At 41.2% G+C, this 20,055-nt stretch overlaps 1 protein-coding gene across 1 annotated transcript; it reads left to right on the plus strand.

The window, feature by feature from the left end:
• Positions 1-3,835: 3,835 nt before the first annotated feature.
• LOC129824248 (calsequestrin-1-like) lies at positions 3,836-20,055 on the plus strand. The gene is made up of 11 exons (XM_055883739.1): positions 3,836-4,226; positions 14,868-14,961; positions 15,443-15,543; positions 15,705-15,816; positions 16,003-16,076; positions 16,183-16,313; positions 17,576-17,621; positions 18,322-18,376; positions 18,501-18,601; positions 18,716-18,790; positions 18,912-20,055. Exons 1-11 carry the CDS (start codon positions 3,990-3,992, stop codon positions 19,182-19,184), a joined length of 1,299 nt encoding a protein of 432 aa, XP_055739714.1. The 5' UTR covers positions 3,836-3,989; the 3' UTR covers positions 19,185-20,055.

The following is a 20,055-nucleotide window of genomic DNA, read 5'->3' on the forward strand; positions in this document are numbered from 1 at the left end:
CGCATATCTAAGTTAAGCTTTCTTAATTAATCAGAAAATCTATAGTTACAGTGCCTTCAGAAAGTATTATTACCCTTTAATTTATTCCACATTTTATTGTGTTACAGCCTGAATTCAAAATGTATTAAATCGATTTTTTTTCTCTCACCCATCTAGACACATTACCCCAAAAAGTGAAAACATGTATTCTTTTATTTTAGCACATTTTTTGAAATTGTTGCATTTATATTTTTGTTCAGTGTGTATATATATCCGTCTCGCTCTCAGATAAATAAGTAGTACTGATAGGTTTTACACGTACAAATGTTACGAATCCCTACATTTTGTATATAGTAATGTACAAGTGATACGTGACTTCGCGCTCTCCCAGAAGTTTGGTTGGTGCGTAAAACCCGTAAATTCAGATAAGCAAAAAGGTATGATGCGTCGGTTCTTAAAAAGATGTGGCATAAAGCTTAATTCATTTTTCCATTTTATTTAACTCAGGAGGAGATTGACATCGATCTGGAGGCCTCTGAAACTAAGGAAGCTTCCCTGGCCATATAGAACAAGTTCAGACATTTCCAAAGGAAAAAGTAGTAGAGAAATCATTATGCAGGAGAAAATGGTATGTTAATGAAAAACAGAAAGACTGAAAGGGAATGAGAGGGTCAGGATTAAATGATAGGAATTACATTTCAGGTTTATCATCATGACCAAATAATAGTGATTCAGTTTCCCATACTGAGATGCTGGTTAAAGATTAGGGTTAAATGGAGGGCGATTGAATAATGCACATGACTTAAGTTTTTACTGCTTTTTCACAATTCAGTATTATTTACTGCTTTATCATTGAACTCACTTTTCTTGAGAGTCAAGTGTAATTTATGGTAGTTGTTTTAATATGGATTTTTTGTTCCAAAATCCATTTACATTGACCAATCGTGTTCTATATTAGTTGCTGACCAAAATAAAAAGTTATTAAAATTAATTCAAGTCTTGATGTTCTATTGGTTACATTTAAACGGCGTAGGTCTCACACATTATATCAAGTCAAGATATCAACGCAATAAAATTGTATCTGATTGAATTGTAAATTCATTTAGAGACAACAGTTCACTGGCTGAAGAAGATAAGCAACCCCGGGAGACTGCCTGGTTGACGCGACTCTCGTGGTACAGAGCGAAGGAGAGCCATGACACAATGGTCTGGTCAAGAGTCAGTTTGTTGGTGCAATATTTTCAGAAATTCTGACATAGATAAAGATGTAGTATATTTAATTCAACTGCTAATAATACTAAGTAAATTTCTATTCACAAATGCAAATGGTCTAATTCAAAACCTAACTTTTTTCACTTTATAAATTAGTCTAAACAATATGGTACTACTTTAACTAAAATGAAAAACAAAAAAGCAATTAAAACTTGTTGTATTATTAATGATTATGATTTGTTTGTTTAGGATTCCTGACAATGTAAATAGTTTGTTTGTATGCTTGTTTGCGTCTAACTATTCCTCTTTTGTTAGTTGATATTTGTTAATAAAAAATAAAATAAAAACTGTTGGTGCAATATTCGCGTAAACATTTACTCAACTTTTTTTTATTTTTTTTATTTTTTTTATTTTTTATTTTTATTTTTTATTTTTATTTTTATTTATTTTTTATTTTTTTTAATTTTAGCCCCTTTTCTCCCCAATTTTTCGTGGTATCCAATCGCTAGTAATTACTATCTTGTCTCATCGCTACAACTCCCGTACGGGCTCGGGAGAGACGAAGGTCGAAAGCCATGCGTCCTCCGAAGCACAACCCAACCTAGCCGCACTGCTTCTTTAACACAGCGCGCCTCCAACCCGGAAGCCAGCCGCACCAATGTGTCGGAGGAAACACCGTGTACCTGTCCCCCTTGGTTAGCGCGCACTGCGCCCGGCCCGCCACAGGAGTCGCTGGAGCGCGATGAGACAAGGATATCCCTACCGGCCAAACCCACCCTAACCCGGACGACGCTAGCCCAATTGTGCGTCGCCCCACGGACCTCCCGGTCGCGGCCGGCTGCGACAGAGCCTGGGCGCGAACCCAGAGACTCTGGTGGCGCAGTTAGCACTGCGATGCAGTGCCCTAGACCACTGCGCCACCCGGGAGGCCCCCATTTACTCAACTTTGATTGGTTATCTCAAACGTAATTTTTTTTCAGGGGGGTTGTGAACTCTCGTTGTTTGGATTTGAAAAAACAACAGTTGTATTGAAAGCGTGAGGAGCTCAGAGTGTGCTTGTCCGTTTGGGTGTTTGAGAGAGAAAGACACAGAGGAGAACCAATCAGTAAAAAAAAAAGCACAGCCCCGTTCATTATCAACGCTTTGTGCCTACAACATCAAATCAGGAAGACTTCGAGTTTGGTGTCTGCCAGACTATGGGAGACTGTGCTTGGCTCCAAATTACTGCACATATTTTCTGCCATGTCATATCATGCCACTAGAGGCTGCTGTTGCGTAGACGTGGGCAATGCATTTCAGTAGCATGAGTTTACATCTATCACAGAATGACCATGTAGCTGCTGAAATGCTGTGTTTTTCTCCTCTACAACTTACACCAATGAGGACACATTAGGTTAAACAGTTGCTTGAAATACACAATACTTACAAAAGCAATTTTGTGTGAGTTTTAAAAGGACCCCCTCCCCCAAAAAAGAAAATTCTCCTTTCCCTTTATTTCGCTCAGATACAGTAACACAGAGACAAATGAAGCGTAACAGGCCATGGGTTAAGCAAACGGCCTTCATTTTCTACAGTCAACCAGATATGCTTGGCATCCCAGTCAACACTCTTCTTGTCGTCCTGTCCCCTTACAGTACACATTCCCCATCTCTACATTCCGTTCCCCCTCATATTCCTCTCCACAAGAGCCGGAGGTGACTAAATAGGAATTAGCACTGCTTGCCACTGAATACGTAGGGAGGGGGGAGTTAGTATGAGATCATGTAGCAGACTTTTATTTATAACTCACCTCTCCCCTTTCAATTTGTAAACTTATCTCACAGGCAACACACACACACACACACACAGACACTTGCAAGTCGACAAATTCACAGAGCACAGACAAATAAAAATGCTTTTACCATAGTAAAACTATCTGTTGGTTATCACTGAGTCAAGACTAATAGCCCCCAGGGCAGGCTAAGTGACCTATGTACTTTATGTCTAGTGACACCAAACCGTCACCCTTACCTCACCCCTGTCCCTGTGTATCCTAGTGCCACATTGTAGTGCCGGGCCAGTGCCAAGAGAAGCAAACTGGACACCAGCACCCCTGCCAACATGACCCTCATCGTCCTACATCTATTATTTTTAGCCAGGATCGGAGCCCATCTTAACTAAATATGGGAAAAGTGTCTCTGATCTCCAGGACTATCTCTGACCATCCCCCTGCCCATCATTCCTAGTCTCTCTTCATTTGTCTTCCTCTAGGTAGTGGACTGTCATTCAATCACTTCTTTCTTTTTCAAACTCTCCATCTTTCACAATCCTCTTCTTTACTGAAGAAGAGGTGGGGGGGGGGGGGGGGGGGGAGTCTGGTCCTCCTCTTTTATGCCACCTACTTTTAACCTGCCACACAAACACGCAGATGCAGGCACACGCACGCACACACACACTCATGCACGCATACAGGATCGGTCCCTTACTCTCGTCAGCCCTGTCACCTCAACAGCCGCTCTAATCCCCTCCCACCTTATTACACACACACACACACACACACACACACACACACACACACACACACACACACACACACACACACACACCTACATCCAGAATTAAGCCCACCCCCTCTCGCTCACTCTGCCCTGTTTCCAGCTCCCCATGTGAGAGGTTTTTAATAAGGGGGCTCAGGAGTTGGTCTTGCTCTGTTCTGGGTGGTGGGGATCGGAAGTCCTTCCTCGTTTTTATCAAATTATTTATTTATTCTTTTTTTTAACTCATTGAAACTATATTAATTCCCAAATAAGTAAAGAAACATGAATTGGAGCTGGGTGGTTGTGGCAGTCCTTCTGTCTTGCGGGGGACCGTCATGGGGTGAGGAGGGTTTGGACTTCCCTGAGTACGATGGCACGGACCGGGTCATCGAGCTGACTGCCAAGAACTACAAGTCTGTGATGAAGAAGTATGATGTGATGGTTCTGTACTACCATGAGCATCCTGGAACAGACACCGTTTCCCAGAAACAGTTTGAGATCGAGGAACTGGCCCTAGAGGTGGGTCAGGGGACTGGAAGAACCTGTTCAGGGGACTGGGAGGACTGGATCAGGGGGCTGGGAGGACTGGGTCAGAGGGCTGGGAGGACTTGGTCAGAGGGCTGGAAGGACTTGGTCAGGGGGCTGGAAGAACTTGGTCAGGGGGCTGGGAGGACTTGGTCAGGGGACTGGGAGGACTGGATCAGGGGGCTGGGAGGACTTGGTGAGGGGGCTTGGAGGACTGGGTCAGAGGGCTGGGAGGACTTGGTCAGGGGACTGGGAGGACTTGGTCAGGGGACTGGGAAAACAGGGTCAGGGGACTGGGAAGACTTGGTCAGAGGGCTGGGAAGACTGGGTCAGGCATTTGGGAGGACTCGAGCAACTGGGTAGGGGATGGTGAGGAGAGGGAAGGGAAGGGGTAACTGGGAGGTAGAAGTGGGACACAGTGCCTGGGTAGGGATGCACCATCTCTGCTATAATTGATCAATGCGTTGAAGCATTATGGACTGTGAAAGAAGTGTGTAATAAGGGCTAGGTGGATACAGACACCATTGACAGGTAACTAGTGTTATTGTTAAGGGCATAACAACTCAAATGTGACCTTTGCGACAATTTTCACAGCAAAGATGATGATGATTGAAATTAAGATGTTCAAGGCAAGAGATCAGAAGCAACAGTTGCAAGGGTCAGACTATTACATTGATTTGGACAAAGTTTATTACATTTTAAAGGCTTTTTAGAGGCTGAATTGGTCATCAAGGTAGATGGGTAGAGGCAGATGAGATATAGTCCATGGGCCTGCAGAAACATTCGTCCACTCTGGGGTGGCAAATGTTTGATGGTATTAAATTGTTCCTCACAAGCCCCTGATCAAATATATACATGATAGCCACTCCAAAATAGTATATTTTTTCGTTTGTCACACACACATATATATATATATATTGTTGCTGATAAAGGAATGTTCACATGCTTATTGAAAACGACTGTGTCAAACACCAATGACATTCTATTGGGTGGATCTCATCTTAAAAACCATGGAATTTGGTAGATTTTTGCTACCAGATCTAATGATTTACCTAGACTGGCACATCATTGAAACAATGTTACAAAGCCCGACAGATCAAAATCTGGTAGCGTATTGGTTTTATAGTTGCCACCTGTAATAGTACTCAGCAGTACTCAGCTAAAATAAAAGGTGTGCACTGTCATTTGTTGAGTTGTCCCAGCAAGTTAACACAAATATTTAGGTAAACACAATCATCTCTAATCTCTTCTGTCCCTGACCATCAAGATTTTAAAATTATGCTCTCTGACCTTCAGGTTAGATTTGAAATGACACAATGACTATGGGGTTGAAGTGCAGACTCAGCTTTATTTTGAGGGTATTTTCATCCATGTCACGGGAATCAAACTTTCTGTAAGTAGTCCCCACATTTTAGCGGACCAAAAGTATTGGGACAAATTCCCTTATATATGTTTTAAAGTAGTAAAAAATTAAGTATTTGGTCCCATATTCATAACACACAATCACTAAATGAAGCTTGTGACTCTACACCTTTGTAGGGTGCATTTGCTGTTTGTTTTAGTTGTGTTTCAGATTATCTTGTGCCCAAGAGAAATGAATGGTAAATAATGTATGATATTTGTGCATCTGTATTTGTGCACTTTCTCACTCATCATTATTCACAATTGATTTAAGATTATCCGTAATCAGGTTAGCATCCACATTAATGTAGAAGTGTTTACAAACACATTCTATTCTTATTTACAATTAAAGTGATTCCAAAATGACACAATATTTTATTTACCATTCATTTTTATTGGGCACAAAATAATACTTTTTGGAGCTTACTTTATGTTAGCTAATCACTTTAGAGCCATTAGTTCAGTGGCTGGTTGACTAATTTAATTGAAATTATTAGAAAATCCAGCTTTTTTAGCAATTGGGCCATTGCTGATACCCTCGACAACCCTCAGCAGCCACTAATAATGCATATTTCAGTAGACCCTATACTACAATATACATGTTTTACATAAATAGTGTAACAAGACACCATCTATAAAAGGCTGTAAACCTAAGGCTTTAATACTTCACCAGCTATGTAAGTTGATGCCCTCATCAGGCAGTTTGTTAGAATGTTATGTCGGAATACAGTGTACATGACAGGTTTCAAGACATAGATTCTATATTTAATTATATACAGCACCAGTCAAAAGTTTGGACACACCTACTCATTCAAGGGTTCTTTATTTTTTCTATTTTCTACATTGTAGAATAATAGTGAAGACAACTATGAAATAACACATGGAATCATGTAGTATCCAAAAAGTGTTAAACAAATCAAAATATATTTTACATTTTATTTTACATTTTACATTTTATTATTATTCAAAGTAGCCACCCTTTGCCTTGATGACAGCTTTGCACACTCTTGGCATTCTCTCAACCAGCTTCACCTGTAATGCTTTTCCAAAAGTATTGAAGGAGTTCCCACATGAGGTAGTCACCTGGAATGCATTTGAATTAATAGGTGTGCCTTGTTAAAAGTTAATTTGTGGAATTTCTTTCCTTCTTTGAGCCAATTAGTTGTCTTGTGACAAGGTAGGCATGGTAAACAGAAGATAGCTCTATTTGGTAAAAGACCAAGTCCATATGGATGGCTACTTTGAAGAATATCAAACATAAAATATATTTTGATTTGTTTAACACTTTTGGTTACTACATGATTCCATGTGTGTTATTTTATAGTATTGGTGCCTTCACTATTATTCTACAATGTAAAAATAAAGAAAAACCCTTGAATGAGTAGGTGTGTCCAAACTTTTGACTGGTACTGTATATGTGTGTTTCATACCCTATATATATAATCATTACTACAAACCAGTGAACGATCCTGTTATGAGTAATATAGACACATTTTTTTTGTTTGAAAATAAAATATAGATAAATTAGGAAACCAAATACTGACCAAAACGGTCTCATGAATAGTGTTTTTGGAAAATTTTGAGAAAACCTTTGCTAATATTTTACAAATATTACATATTTAGCAAACCTGGCTAAATTGGTTGTGTTATCTGCATATCTATAATATATGTTTTATTATCATTAGGCATATTCCACCTATTATTGAAAGAATTGTGGCAATGACAGACCAATCCAATTAAAACCAATGGAGCTAGTTGGCGGCCATATTGGAAAATGTGTACCCTATGGTTAAATTAGCAATAGCTAGGCATCATTGTTTAGACTTTTCCTAGCTTTATGTATTGTTTGGTACACATTTTGCAAAAATGGTTTAGCTGTATGTCTTTGCTGGACGTGATGCATTCCAATGGGATTTAATATAGGGTGCAATGTACGGGGCAGGTTTCACCTCATATTCCTTGATGTTAGCACAATTTATAGAATCATATAGTGTATTGTTTTAATTATTAGACATCAGTGAATGCTTCTAGAACATTTTCTAAGTGTTTTAATCTAATGTATTTTAAATTCTGACAGGTTTTTTGGCATGTTTTTACCACTATTCTGGTAATAATTTGCTAAATACATTTAACTGACATACTTGGGACATCCTCATTGTAACACATTTTAAGCCATTATTGGTCTTATTACATCAATCATTAAGTTATGGCCATGCAAAATGTTACCTTTTATTAACTAGGCAAGTCAGTTAAGAACAAACTCTTATTTTACGATGACGGCCTACCGGGGAACAGTGGGTTAACTGCCTTGTTCAGGGGCAGAGCAACAGATTTTTACCTTGTCAGTTCGGGGATTCGATTCAGCAACCACTAGGCTACCTGCCACCCCAAAATGCAGTTCCTTTCCATTGAAATGAATGGCGGCCATCTTGAAAATAGGCTCCTGGGACTAATCATTGACAAAATCTATGATGGCTCTATAAACCTAAAACACAACAACAATGGCTCTCCTTGTTCTGTGTGTAATTTGGTGTAGTTATCATCTAGGGTACCATGTGATAATAGAGCAAATCTCAATACTGTCCATTCTGGCTCGATATTCCCCAAAAGGAATACATGTATGACATTTGACCCCACCCCCGCCCCAGGTGGGCCCATAGATATGTCATTACCATTCCAATTGTTTCATACCTTATGAAGGTAATAACATGTCAATTGCCTTGGATTGAGAAGATTGTTCCCTGATAATACAAAATGACATTTCATACCCTCAATCCTGTTGGCCCAACTAACCGCATAGGGGTCATAACACATAATGCAGTGATAGCCACATTTAGCTACCTCCGACACATGGCTATCATACCAAAATATGGACAAATTTGTTACATGTGGCCCTCTGGCCCATGGACTAATAGCAACAGGAATGAATAATCAGCTGATACTATACATTTTCAATTGAGCGCTACTGCCTGATGGGAAATGTAGGGGGTAGCATATTGACCCACCTGCTGATCCAGGAATCTCTTGGTTGCTGGATATGTCCCTGAGATGTATTGTTTTAAGACTGACTCATGGTTTTGTGGTCTTAGATTAAATGGGATAATGGTAAGGATGGGCATGTCTTTGAGGAATGGTCAAACTGTCTATGTCTCAAACATGACATGGACAGAAGTAGCAGGACCTCAAGTCATCAGCTGATCTGATTTACAATCCATCAAAAAATAATCTCCTTCTTCCTAACATCTATCAGAAATGTACATTACTGAATATTCTGTACATATTGGCATGTTGAGTTGATCCAGATGTGTGTACATGGGCATATTTCTATGTTGATATGTGTGTGTGCATGTGTGTGTGCATGTGTGTGTGAGTGAGTGTAAGTGTGTGTCTCTTTATGTGACCCTGTTCTTTGAAGTACGCCCCTCACTACATATATCACACCTGCCCTGTTTCTCTCCTTGATTTACAACTGGCCTGCCATGTCATCATCTCATTTCAACAGTCTCTGATAGTTACACAGTAGGTCTGCTTCAGAGTCCAGTTCCTCCATAAAAAGAAATAGACTTTCCCCCAAATAAATACAATCAGTAATTATATTTCTATGGCTTCACCACTCCATTGTAAATCAGTTAGAGAACTCCAAAATGTCTATACGTACAGTGAGATATTTGGAGCTATTCCTTATTCACTCACATCTGTTGGCGGCGTGTAGTCTAGCAACTGAAGGGTTGCCATTTCAAATCCCGGGTCTGACGGGAAAAATCTGTCACGAAGTGAGTTGGCAACCAGAGGGTTGCTGGTATCAAAACCTTGATGCCATTGCCTGCTGCAGTGCCCTTGAGCAAGGCACTTAACTGCCCACAACAACAGCTCCCTGGAAGCCCAGTGTGGAACCCCCCCACACCTCTCCAAAACCTGTATATGTACAGTGTCTATGTATGTATGTATGTATGTATGTATGTATGTATGTATGTATGTATGTATGTATGTATGTATGTATGTATATGTACACTGTGTGTACAAAACATTAGGAACACCGGCATTTTCCATGACATAGACTGACCAGGTGAATCCAGGTGAAAGAAATCAAGTGTAGTTGAAGGGGAGGAGACCGGTTAAAGAAGGAATTTTAAGCCTTTAGACAATTGAAACATTGATTGTAATATGCTTGCCATTTACAGGGTGAATGGGCAAACCAAAATATTTAAGTGCCTTTGAACGGGGTATGGTAGTAGGTGCCAGGCGCACCGGTTTGAGTGTGTCAAGAACCAACGCTGCTGGGTTTTTCACACTCAACAGTTTTCTGTGTGTATCAAGAATGATCCACCACCCAAAGGACATCCAGCCAACTTGACACAACTGTGGGAAGCATTGGAGTCAACATGGGCCATCATTACTGTGGAATGCATTCGGCACCTTGTTGAGTACACGCCATGACAAATTGAGGCTGTTCTGAGGGCAAAAGGGGGTGAAACTCAACATTAGGAAGGTGTTCCTAATGTTCTGTCCACTTTCAGAGGGGTTGGGTTAAAAGCAGAAGTCAAATTTCAGTTGGAGTAATCTTAATCTGAGCAATATGGATGTCAAGAATGTGTGCATGTGTGCATTGTTAATTATTTTTGTCACCACAGTAAATGTCAACCTTTATTTCAAATAACCATGTTAGGAGGCATGAAACATTATCTCATTCAGCAGTGAGACCCATAGGCCCCCTGGATGGTGTGAAACTGAGAAGAAAAGGCTGTTATGGGACTCCCGTGTGGCGCAGCGGTCTAAGGCACTGCATCTCAATGCTAGAGGTGTCACTACAGACCCTGGACAGACCCTGGTTTGATTCCAGGCTGTATCACACCCGGCTGTGATTGAGAGTCCCATAGGGCGGTGTACAATTGGCCCAGCGTCGTCCGGGTTAGAGTTTGGCCGGGGTAGGCCGCCATTGTAAATAATAATTTGTTCTTAACTGACTTGCCTAGTTAAATAAAGGTTAAATAAAAAAATATAAATAAAATATTGACTGGTGATAAAGCAATCAGTAAATTTTTTAAAGAAGTGTATCTCTCAGCGCTGACAAGGACTTCTGATATACAGGGCCTACCGTAGAGCCTGCCGGTTTCTTTTGTCATGAGCTCTCAAATCCAGCTCTGCCTAGTTAAATAAATGGACCAACTTTATAGGACTGCAACTTGACTACTTTGGACTACAACTCCCTGAAAGAGAAACACAACACAGCTCTGATGGTGGAGAATCTATTTTGAGACTGTTGCCTCTTAAGGAGTTGTATGGTTTTGTTTTCCTTGGACTCATTTAATCAACAGGAGATGGAATAATCAACAAATAGAGCAAAGTCTGATGGAGATATAAAACACCTTTTGGAATTGGTGCCATGACAAGGTGCCACAGTTGGAAACAAACACTCCAGGAAACGAACACGTGCATGTGTGGGTGTGTGTATTTGCGTGCGTATTTGCATGTACGCAGGTGCGTGTGCGTGTGAGACATATGTCTACTCATCAGGGGGTTTTGATTAATGATATGTTAATCATCATCTGAGAATGCGTGTTCACCCCCCCACAGTTTCCTCTTTATGTTATAGACATTGAGGCCTAGCCCAGGGTTGGGGGCAGTACAGCAGGTTTTGGCCCCAGTACTGCGGTGTCGGCTAACTGGGCTGGCTGACTGACAGCTGCATTACTGTAACTGTCAGCAGATCCTAGAGACTTGAGCGTCACCAGCACCTTGCCAAAATAGTCCTGGGTCGGTGTGGCTTTGGGTCTATATTTATCTAGTGCTGCTGTTGTGGCTGTTTGTGCATCCTACAGTGCGTTCTGAGTATTCAGACCCCTTCCCTTTTTGCACATTTTCTTACGTTACAGCCTTATTCTAAAATGGAGTAAATCATTGAATTTCCACATCAATTGACAAACAATACCGCAAATTGACAAAGTGAAAACAGGTTTTTACATAAGTATTCAGACCCTTTGCTATGAGACTCAAAATTGAGCTCAGGTGCATCCTGTTTCCATTGATCATCCTTGAGATGTTTCTACAACTTGATTGGAGTCCACCTGTGGTAAATTCAATTGCTTGGACATGATTTGGAAAGGCACACATCTCTCTCTATAAGGTCCCACAGTTGACAGTGCATGTCAGAGCAAAAACCAAGCCATGAGGTCGAAGGAATTATCCATAGAGCCCCGAGACCGGATTGTGTCGAGGCATAGATCTGGGGAAGTGTGCCAAAAAATTTCTGCAGCATTGAAGGTCCTCAAGAACACAATGGCCTCCATCATTCTTAAATGCAAGAAGTTTGGAACCACCAAGACTCTTCCTAGAGCTGGCCACCCGGCCAAACTGAGCATTCAGGGGCGAAGGGCCTTGGTCAGGGAGGTGACCAAGAACCCGATGGTCACTCTGACAGAGCTCCAGAGTTCCTCTGTAGAGATGGGAGAACCTTCCAAAAGCACAACCATCTCGGCAGCACTCCACCAATCAGACCTTTATGGTAGAGTGGCCAGACGGAAGCCACTCCTCAGTAAAAGGCACATGACAGCCCACTTTGAGTTTGCCAAAAGGTACCTAAAGGACTCTCAGACCATGAGAAACAAGATTCTCTGGTCTGATGTAACCAAGATTGATCTCTTTGGCCTGAATGCCAAGTGTCACGTCTGGAGGAAACCTGGCACCATCCCTACAGTGAAGCATGGTGGTGTCAGCATCATGCTGTGGGGATGTTTTTCAGCCGCAGGAACTGGGAGACTATTCAGGATTGAGAGAAAGATGCACGGAGCAAAGTACAAAGAGCTCCTTGATGAAAACCTGCTCCAGAGCGCTAATGACCTCAAACTGTGGCAAAGGTTCCCCTTCCAACAGGACAACTACACTAAGCACACAGCCAAGACAACGCAGGAGTTGCTTCGGGACAAGTCTCTGAATGTCCTTGAGTGGCCCAGCCAGAGCCCGGACTTGAACCCGATTGAACATCTCTGGAGAAACCTGAAAATAGCTGTGCAGCGGCGCACCCCATCCAACCTGACAGAGCTTGAGGAGATCTGCAGATGAATGGGAGAAACTCCCCAAATACAGGTGTGCCAAGCTTGTAGCGTCATACCCAAGAAGACTCGAAGCTGTAATCGCTGCCAACAAAGTACTGAGTAAAGGGTCTGCATACTTATGTGAATGTGATATTTCAGTTTATTTTATTTTATACATTTGCAAACATTTCTAAACCTGTTTTTTCTTTGTCATTATGGGGTATTGTGTGTAGATTGATGAGGGGAAAAAACAATTGAATCAATTTTAGAATAAGGTTGTTTACGTAACAAAATGTGGAAAATGTCAAGGGGTCTGAATATTTTCCAAATGCACTGTATACTGCTGTGTTGCTTCTTACAGAGTATATACTCAATCTGGAGCATCTAGATTCAACTCGGATTGCTGTTGGTTTGATCACTAGTATGCTGTGTATCTTTTTTTATATGTATAGGGTAGATAGAACATTGTTAGCTGGGCCTGGGATCTTTTGCCCTGATTCCCCTCTATGGGGAATAGTGTAGTAGGCTAGATAGTAGTGTCATGACATTATGTGAAACTAATGTGCTGTGCACTCTGTTTTGGTCTATTGCTGAGAGAGAGAGTGTACTCTAGGTCAGTCAACGGGAATAGAAGAGGAGAGCATGTCAGCTCTTTTAGATCCCTTCCCTGATTTGTCATAAAGCGAACTCTCCCCTTGCAGTCAGGCAAGAAATCTGTCCTCTTGTCAACTCATGGCCCCAAACAGCAACCTTATATAGCTGTAGTAATCTGTTTGGCTAAAAGCCTTCAGCTGAGTTTAGCCCTCAATCTGTTTATCAGGCATATCTAGGCCCTGACCCCCTTAGGTCCTCTTCATTTGAATACACCTCCCCATGACAAATATGGACAGATAACCCACTGGGCAAAGACGTCAGTTCAATGTCTAGTTTTGATTTATATTTGATTGAGTGGTCAACTAATGTGAAATCAACAACAAAAATCGAACCATGTCATTGGATTCAGGTCAAAGGATGGGTGAAAGGTTGATGCCTTTTCCACGTTGATTCAACGTCATTAGATATGTTTATGTTGTTGAAATGACATAGGAATAACGTTGATTCAACCAGTTTGTGCCCAATGGGACTTGTCTACAGGGTAAAACCTATTAATCTGAGAAGTAAATGGTGTAGATACTGAAAATCAACTTTCCTGGGACAGTCTGCTATTATACTATTATAACACTTTATAATAATTCAGCTCTGATATTTGGGCCACTCTTTTCTATTTACTCAGAACTAAAGATTCCCTAAACAGGTACATAATATCAAACTGCATAAAAAGACACTATTGCTTGCATCCTGCGGTTACTGGCTAGGATCTATAGGCATACAGTCAGTGCCAGGCCAGCTATTATCATTGCCATGCTGTGGAACATGACAGGAACATCCCTGGTTATGGAACTTTGATATGCAATAAAAGTAACTGCACAGAAGCACTGATAAATGGTCCTTCACGCCAGTCTGTGTGTGTGCGTGTGTGTGTGTGTGTGTGTGTGTGTGTGTGTGTGTGTGTGTGTGTGTGTGTGTGTGTGTGTGTGTGTGTGTGTGTGTGTGTGTGTGTGTGTGTGTGTGTGTGTGTGTGTGTGTGTGTGTGTATGTATGTTTGGGTGCCTGCACCTCCTTTATGAAGTGTGAGGAGAGATCTGTGAAAGCAGGGTTGCACCTGTTGCTATCCAAACACCAAGTTACCCCAACACAGTCTGCAGAACTGTTATCCCGCCCCCTCTGTGTGCATGCCACAGATGTGGCAACATCATTGGTTGAACTGGTTGTCAGACATAACGGTCAAGTTTCACACAGATTTAGAAAGTGCACGGACAGCGCTCTGAGTCCCAGGCTTTTATGGTGTTGGAACTGGAGGGTAATATGTGTGAAATAAGACAAGACATAAGAGAAGACAACAACATTTTTGTTTACTTTAGTGTGTACACAGTAAACTGAGTATAACACCTATCCCTCCAGCAAACCCACAAAACTGAGGGTGTGGAAGTGAACGCATATATCAAGTTTATGTCCTTACAGAACACTGATAAATAAACCTGGAAAACAAACTCCCCATAAGTCCTTATAAGTTGTCCATACATGGCACAGAAGATATTCCTGCTCAGGCTTAAGGGTGCCACTGTATGTCTTCAGTTATATGTCATATTATCTTATTTCACAGCTTGCAGCTCAGGTCCTTGACGACCTTGACGATGAGGAAATTGGATTCTGCCTTGTTGATGAAAAGAAGGGCAGTATTGTTGCTAAGAAACTAGGTAAATACACACTGAAATGGACACTATTACCTTAATTCAAGATTGGTTTGATTATTTAAAGTTCTGATGTCAGTTATGATGAAATGTTACCATCTTTCAACATGATCCATCAAAGCGTCACCACTGACCAGATGGACAAAACTACCTAATAAACTAAAACTACCTGACCTGTCTCACAGGATGCATCTCAATAGTCATAAGTGGATTCCTCTCTGCGTCTTGCCTCCTTCATCTGCACCGATCAGGAAACATACTATAAGGGAAAGCAATATGGTTGACGCCCGTCACCCACTGAGACATCACCTTTTTAATTATTTCATCTCCGTGATGATGAAGGAAAGGAAACAACGAATTTAAGACACAAAACTATTGAGATGCACCCCTTGTGTCACTGTGCTAAGGCAGCCCATAAGAAAGCCTGACCTCTAGTGGATTTAAGGGTATATGTAACCCCTGAGTAGAACTTCTGTTTTCTCCTCAGGACTGGAGGAGGTCGACAGCATCTATATCTTCACCGAGGACGAGATCATTGAGTACGATGGGGAGCTTGCTGCAGACACAATTGTGGAGTTCATCTTTGATGTACGTGAGAATAATGTCACCCAGTTATGCCCTCTTTTACCTAGCTGCAATTTGTAGAAACAGACTATTTGTCCACTACTGACATATCCTGTACTGTTTATTTCTCTTTCCCCTCACCATTATCTCCCTCCACCATGCATCTCTCTTTTACTCTGTTCTAGGTTCTTGAAGACCCAGTTGAGATCATTGAGAAAGATGGGGAAGTTAAAGGTTTCCACAACAATGAGGAGGACATCAAACTGGTGGGCTACTTTAAGAGTGAAAAGTCTGAACGTAAGAATCTATAATCTATTCCTTTAACATTATAATTTCGCACATGTTTTTACTGTATGGTATAAGTCTGCTCATGTGTACAATATTTTATGGATAAAACAATGTATTTATAGTGTATTTGTCAAGTAAATATTGGAATTATTAAGATATTTAATAAGGTCTTAACAGATGCCTGTAACATTTCAGATTATTTGGCCTATGTGGACGCGGCTGAGGAGTTCCATCCACACATCAAGTTCTTTGCTACATTCACTCCCAAGGTGAACAACCTACCCACTAACAACTACATCCTACAAATTACACCGGAGCTGTACTCTACTCAAAAAGTAGCCCATTGCTCTTTCTGACCAATCCTCTGTGTTCCAGGTTGCCAAAGATCTGGGCCTGAAGGTGAATGAAGTGGACTTCTATGAGCCCTTCATAGATGAACCCATAGTCATCCCTGGAAAACCCTACACAGAGGAGGAACTTGTTGCGTACATTGAGGATCACGACAGGTGAGATTAATGAACACAGTGGCCAGAATGGCACAATATACACTACTTGACCAGAAGTATGTGGACACCTGCTCGTCAAACATCTCATTCCAGAATCATGGGCATTCATATGGAGTTGGTCCCCCCTCTTGATGCTATAACAGCCTCCACTCTTCTGGGAAGGCTTTCCACTAGATGTTGGAACATTGCTGCAGGGACTTGCTTCCATTCTGCCACAAGAGCATTAGTGAGGTTGAGCACTGATGTTGGTCGATTAGGCCTGGCTCGTAGTCGGCTTTCCGATACATCCCAAAGGTGTTGGAAGGAGTTGCGGTCAGGGCCCTGTGCAGGCCAGTCAAGTTCTTCCACACTGATCTCGACAAACCATTTCTGTATGTACCTCGCTTTGTGCATTGGGGCATTGTCATTCTGAAACAGGAAAGAGCCTTCCCCAAACGGTTGCCACAAAGTTGGAAGCACAGAATCATCTAGAATGTCATTGTATGCTGTATCATTAAGATTTCCCTTCACTGCAACTAAGGGGCCTAGCCCGAACAATAAAAAACAGCCCCAGATCCTTATTCCTCCACCAAATTTTACAGTTGGAACTATGCATTGGGGCAGGTTGCTTTTTCCTGGCATCCACCAAACCCAGATTAGTCCGTCAGAGATTGCTCGATTTTATTCACCTGTCAGCAACGGGTGTGGCTGAAATTGCCGAATCCACTCATTTGAAGGGGTGTCCACTTTATTTTGAATATATAGTGTATGATGAGGAGAGCCAAGCATTTTGTCCTGGCTGTGTGATTTGACCTGTAAAAACCCCAGGCCCTATAACTAGGTGTAAAGGGAATTTTCAGGTGATCAAAATCAACAGTTGCAACTGAGAGACACCTCCAGAGATAATGTCTAACGGGCCTCTTGGAGACAGTACTAAATGTTCTCTAAACATCAACCCGAGAGGTTTGTACGAAGTCAAAACAAAAGACAGTGACTTTGCCAGCTGCTACAGAATCACAGTGTGTCCTCGGTCCTTGTACCTTCAGTAGCTCTGGCGTCAATCATTATCAAATGATAGGAGAATAATCCATAACATTCAGCAACAAGTCTAGCGACCACCAACCCATACACAAATTGTGTGTCACAAATAGAGCACTGGAAATCATGTACATTACAGAAAGGGAAAACACAGAAAATATGCTAAGCAGTAGAATCCCACATTTTAAAAGTGTAAACTTCCTCAATGAACAATAAACAATATCTTGCGTCCTATTTCTTTGCAGACCAACCATGAGGAAGATGGAACCAGATAACATGTATGAGATCTGGGTAAGCTATACAAACTATTCCCATAAAAATCACCCTACAAAACAAAATGGAAGCACACCTCCCCAATTGTAATTGATATCAAGCTAAGTATTTCTGTGGCCTAAATGTGCAGATACTGATGGAAATATACTTGTAGGTACTCACTGGGCACAAACAGGTTGAATCAGTGTTGTTTCCATCTGTGGCCAGTGGGTAGTCTATATGTATTTATAATGGATCCCCATTAGCTGCTGCCAAGACAACAGCAATTCTTCCTGTGTCCAAACATATTAAGGCACTTACATTACATATTAAACAGTACATCATATAACATTATTCCACCACTACATATCTACATGTACTGTATGTGTGTGTAAAGTGCGTGTTCTAGCGCTTGTGTGCGTATGCGTGTGTCTGTACCTTCCTGTTTGTCTCTTCACAGTTCCCGCTGTTCCATAAGGTATATTTTTAATCTTGATTTTTAAATCTGATTATACTGCTTGCATCAGTTATCTGATGTGGAATAGAGTGCTATGTAGTCATGGCTGTATGCAGTACTGTGCGCCTCCCATAGTCTTTTTCTGGACTTGGGGATTATGAAGAGACCTCTGGTGGCATGTCTTGTGGGGTATGCATGGGTGTCCGAGCTGTGTGCTAGTAGTTTAAACAGACAGCTCGATGCATTCTATATTCCCCATCTCATTTTGCATACTTTTCTTAGGAGGACGACATCAATGGCGAGCACATCATTGCGTTCGCAGAGGAGGACGACCCAGGTACAGAACCAAAGGAGCAACTAATGAGTCAATAGGACTGGGTAGGGGAGGAAGGAACCATTTTCAGCAAGAGGGGTTTCATAAGGCTTAATTTGCATTTAACCCTTGACCTTTGACTTCCCAGATGGTTTTGAGTTTCTGGAAATCCTGAAGGAAGTAGCAGAGGAGCACAATGATAATCCCAACCTCAGCATTGTCTGGATTGACCCAGATGATTTCCCCCTGGTAAGATCATGGTCATGGCTGGCCACTTATCAATACAATAAGATCCATCTATCCAAAGATATGAGATTCTGATTGCTGTTGCTTTCTTCCTGGAATATTATCCTCCCTCATTAGCTTGTCCCATACTGGGAGAAGATCTTTGGAATTGACCTCGGCTCTCCCCAGATTGGTGTTGTGGATGTTGAAGATGTGAGTAACGTTCCTGTTATGATCCAAATTGTCATGTACAAGGAGCCTTGAGGTTCCACTAGCATTAAAAAAAATCCAATTGTCTATTTTTGGCACCAAATTACTTTGTGTATCTCTATAGGCTGACAGTGTATGGATGGAAATCGACGATGATGACGACCTGCCAAGCGCAGATGAGCTTGAGGAATGGATCGAAGATGTTCTGTCCGATGAAATTGATCCAGATGATGATGACGATGATGACGATGATGACGACGATGATGACGATGACGACGATGATGACGACGATGACGATGATGATGATGATGATGACGACGACGACGATGAGGACGACGACGACGACGATGATGATGATGATGATGATGATGATGATGATGATGATGATGATGAGTAAATTGTTGATGTCATCAATGTATAAATCTGGCCAATATAACATAATCTGGCCAATCAACATCATCACCTTCCTCAAATCTTACTTGTCCTCAGTTGAAATAAGTCATTAGGTTAAATCTGTAAACTCATATGGACATCTTCATGTTTTCAACAACCTCACTCAGAGCATCTTGCAAAAAGATTGTTCCATTTCCCAAGCTATCCTAAACTCCTTTTGCTTTGAATTCATAAAAAACAGTACTTCTCAGTCCCAGTAATTTTTTTATTCACACCTGTAACTTTGCCATCCGTACAATATGAAAAGGGAAACATAAAACATTGATTTAGAAAATAATATTTTCATAACTGAATTATTGGATATTCACTAGCACTTAACCTAAAAACACCTAATGCTTCTGATTTTATATTTCAAACAAATAGAAGGGTTAACTCTGTTGATGCATTTTAAGTCTAAGGTCATCTGTAAACTTGTTGTTTGGATGTATTTTATTTGGGTTTTATTTTCTCTGGAATAAACGTTCGCCCCTCTCCCAACTTGTAAAATCTAAGGGTGCAAGCCGGCTTTTCCTGCAGGTCATAGGTCATACCAGCCTACTCAGTTAAATTATTGTAACTTTACTTGAAAAGGGCGGTTAGCTTTTTTCTTCTTGTGCACTGAAAAGTGCTGTAAATCACATGGATGTTTTCTACTGATAAAGAAATATAACAACAACAGTATTCTATTTTTTTAAACAAGAAAACTTAAACATACTGTAAAGTCTTAAAATAAATGACAGCTTGGAAAAAGATACAAAAATGACTAGTGTTCTGGATTCTTGTGCGCATGTGTGCTCTTGTGTGCGAGAGAGACAGAGAATAAACAGTCATTTCTA

The sequence above is a fragment of the Salvelinus fontinalis genome, chromosome 26 (genome assembly GCF_029448725.1).
Source record: "Salvelinus fontinalis isolate EN_2023a chromosome 26, ASM2944872v1, whole genome shotgun sequence".
Classification (NCBI taxonomy): Eukaryota; Metazoa; Chordata; class Actinopteri; order Salmoniformes; family Salmonidae; genus Salvelinus; species Salvelinus fontinalis.

What these genes read in the sequence shown, in the direction of transcription:
- LOC129824248 (XM_055883739.1), top strand. Translation starts at nt 3,990, where the DNA reads ATGAATTGGAGCTGGGTGGTTGTGGCAGTCCTTCTGTCTTGCGGGGGA. An exon ending in TCGAGGAACTGGCCCTAGAG is followed by an intron (nt 4,227 to 14,867) that starts GTGGGTCAGGGG and finishes CTTATTTCACAG; the next exon opens with CTTGCAGCTCAGGTCCTTGA. An exon ending in TAAGAGTGAAAAGTCTGAAC is followed by an intron (nt 15,817 to 16,002) that starts GTAAGAATCTAT and finishes GTAACATTTCAG; the next exon opens with ATTATTTGGCCTATGTGGAC.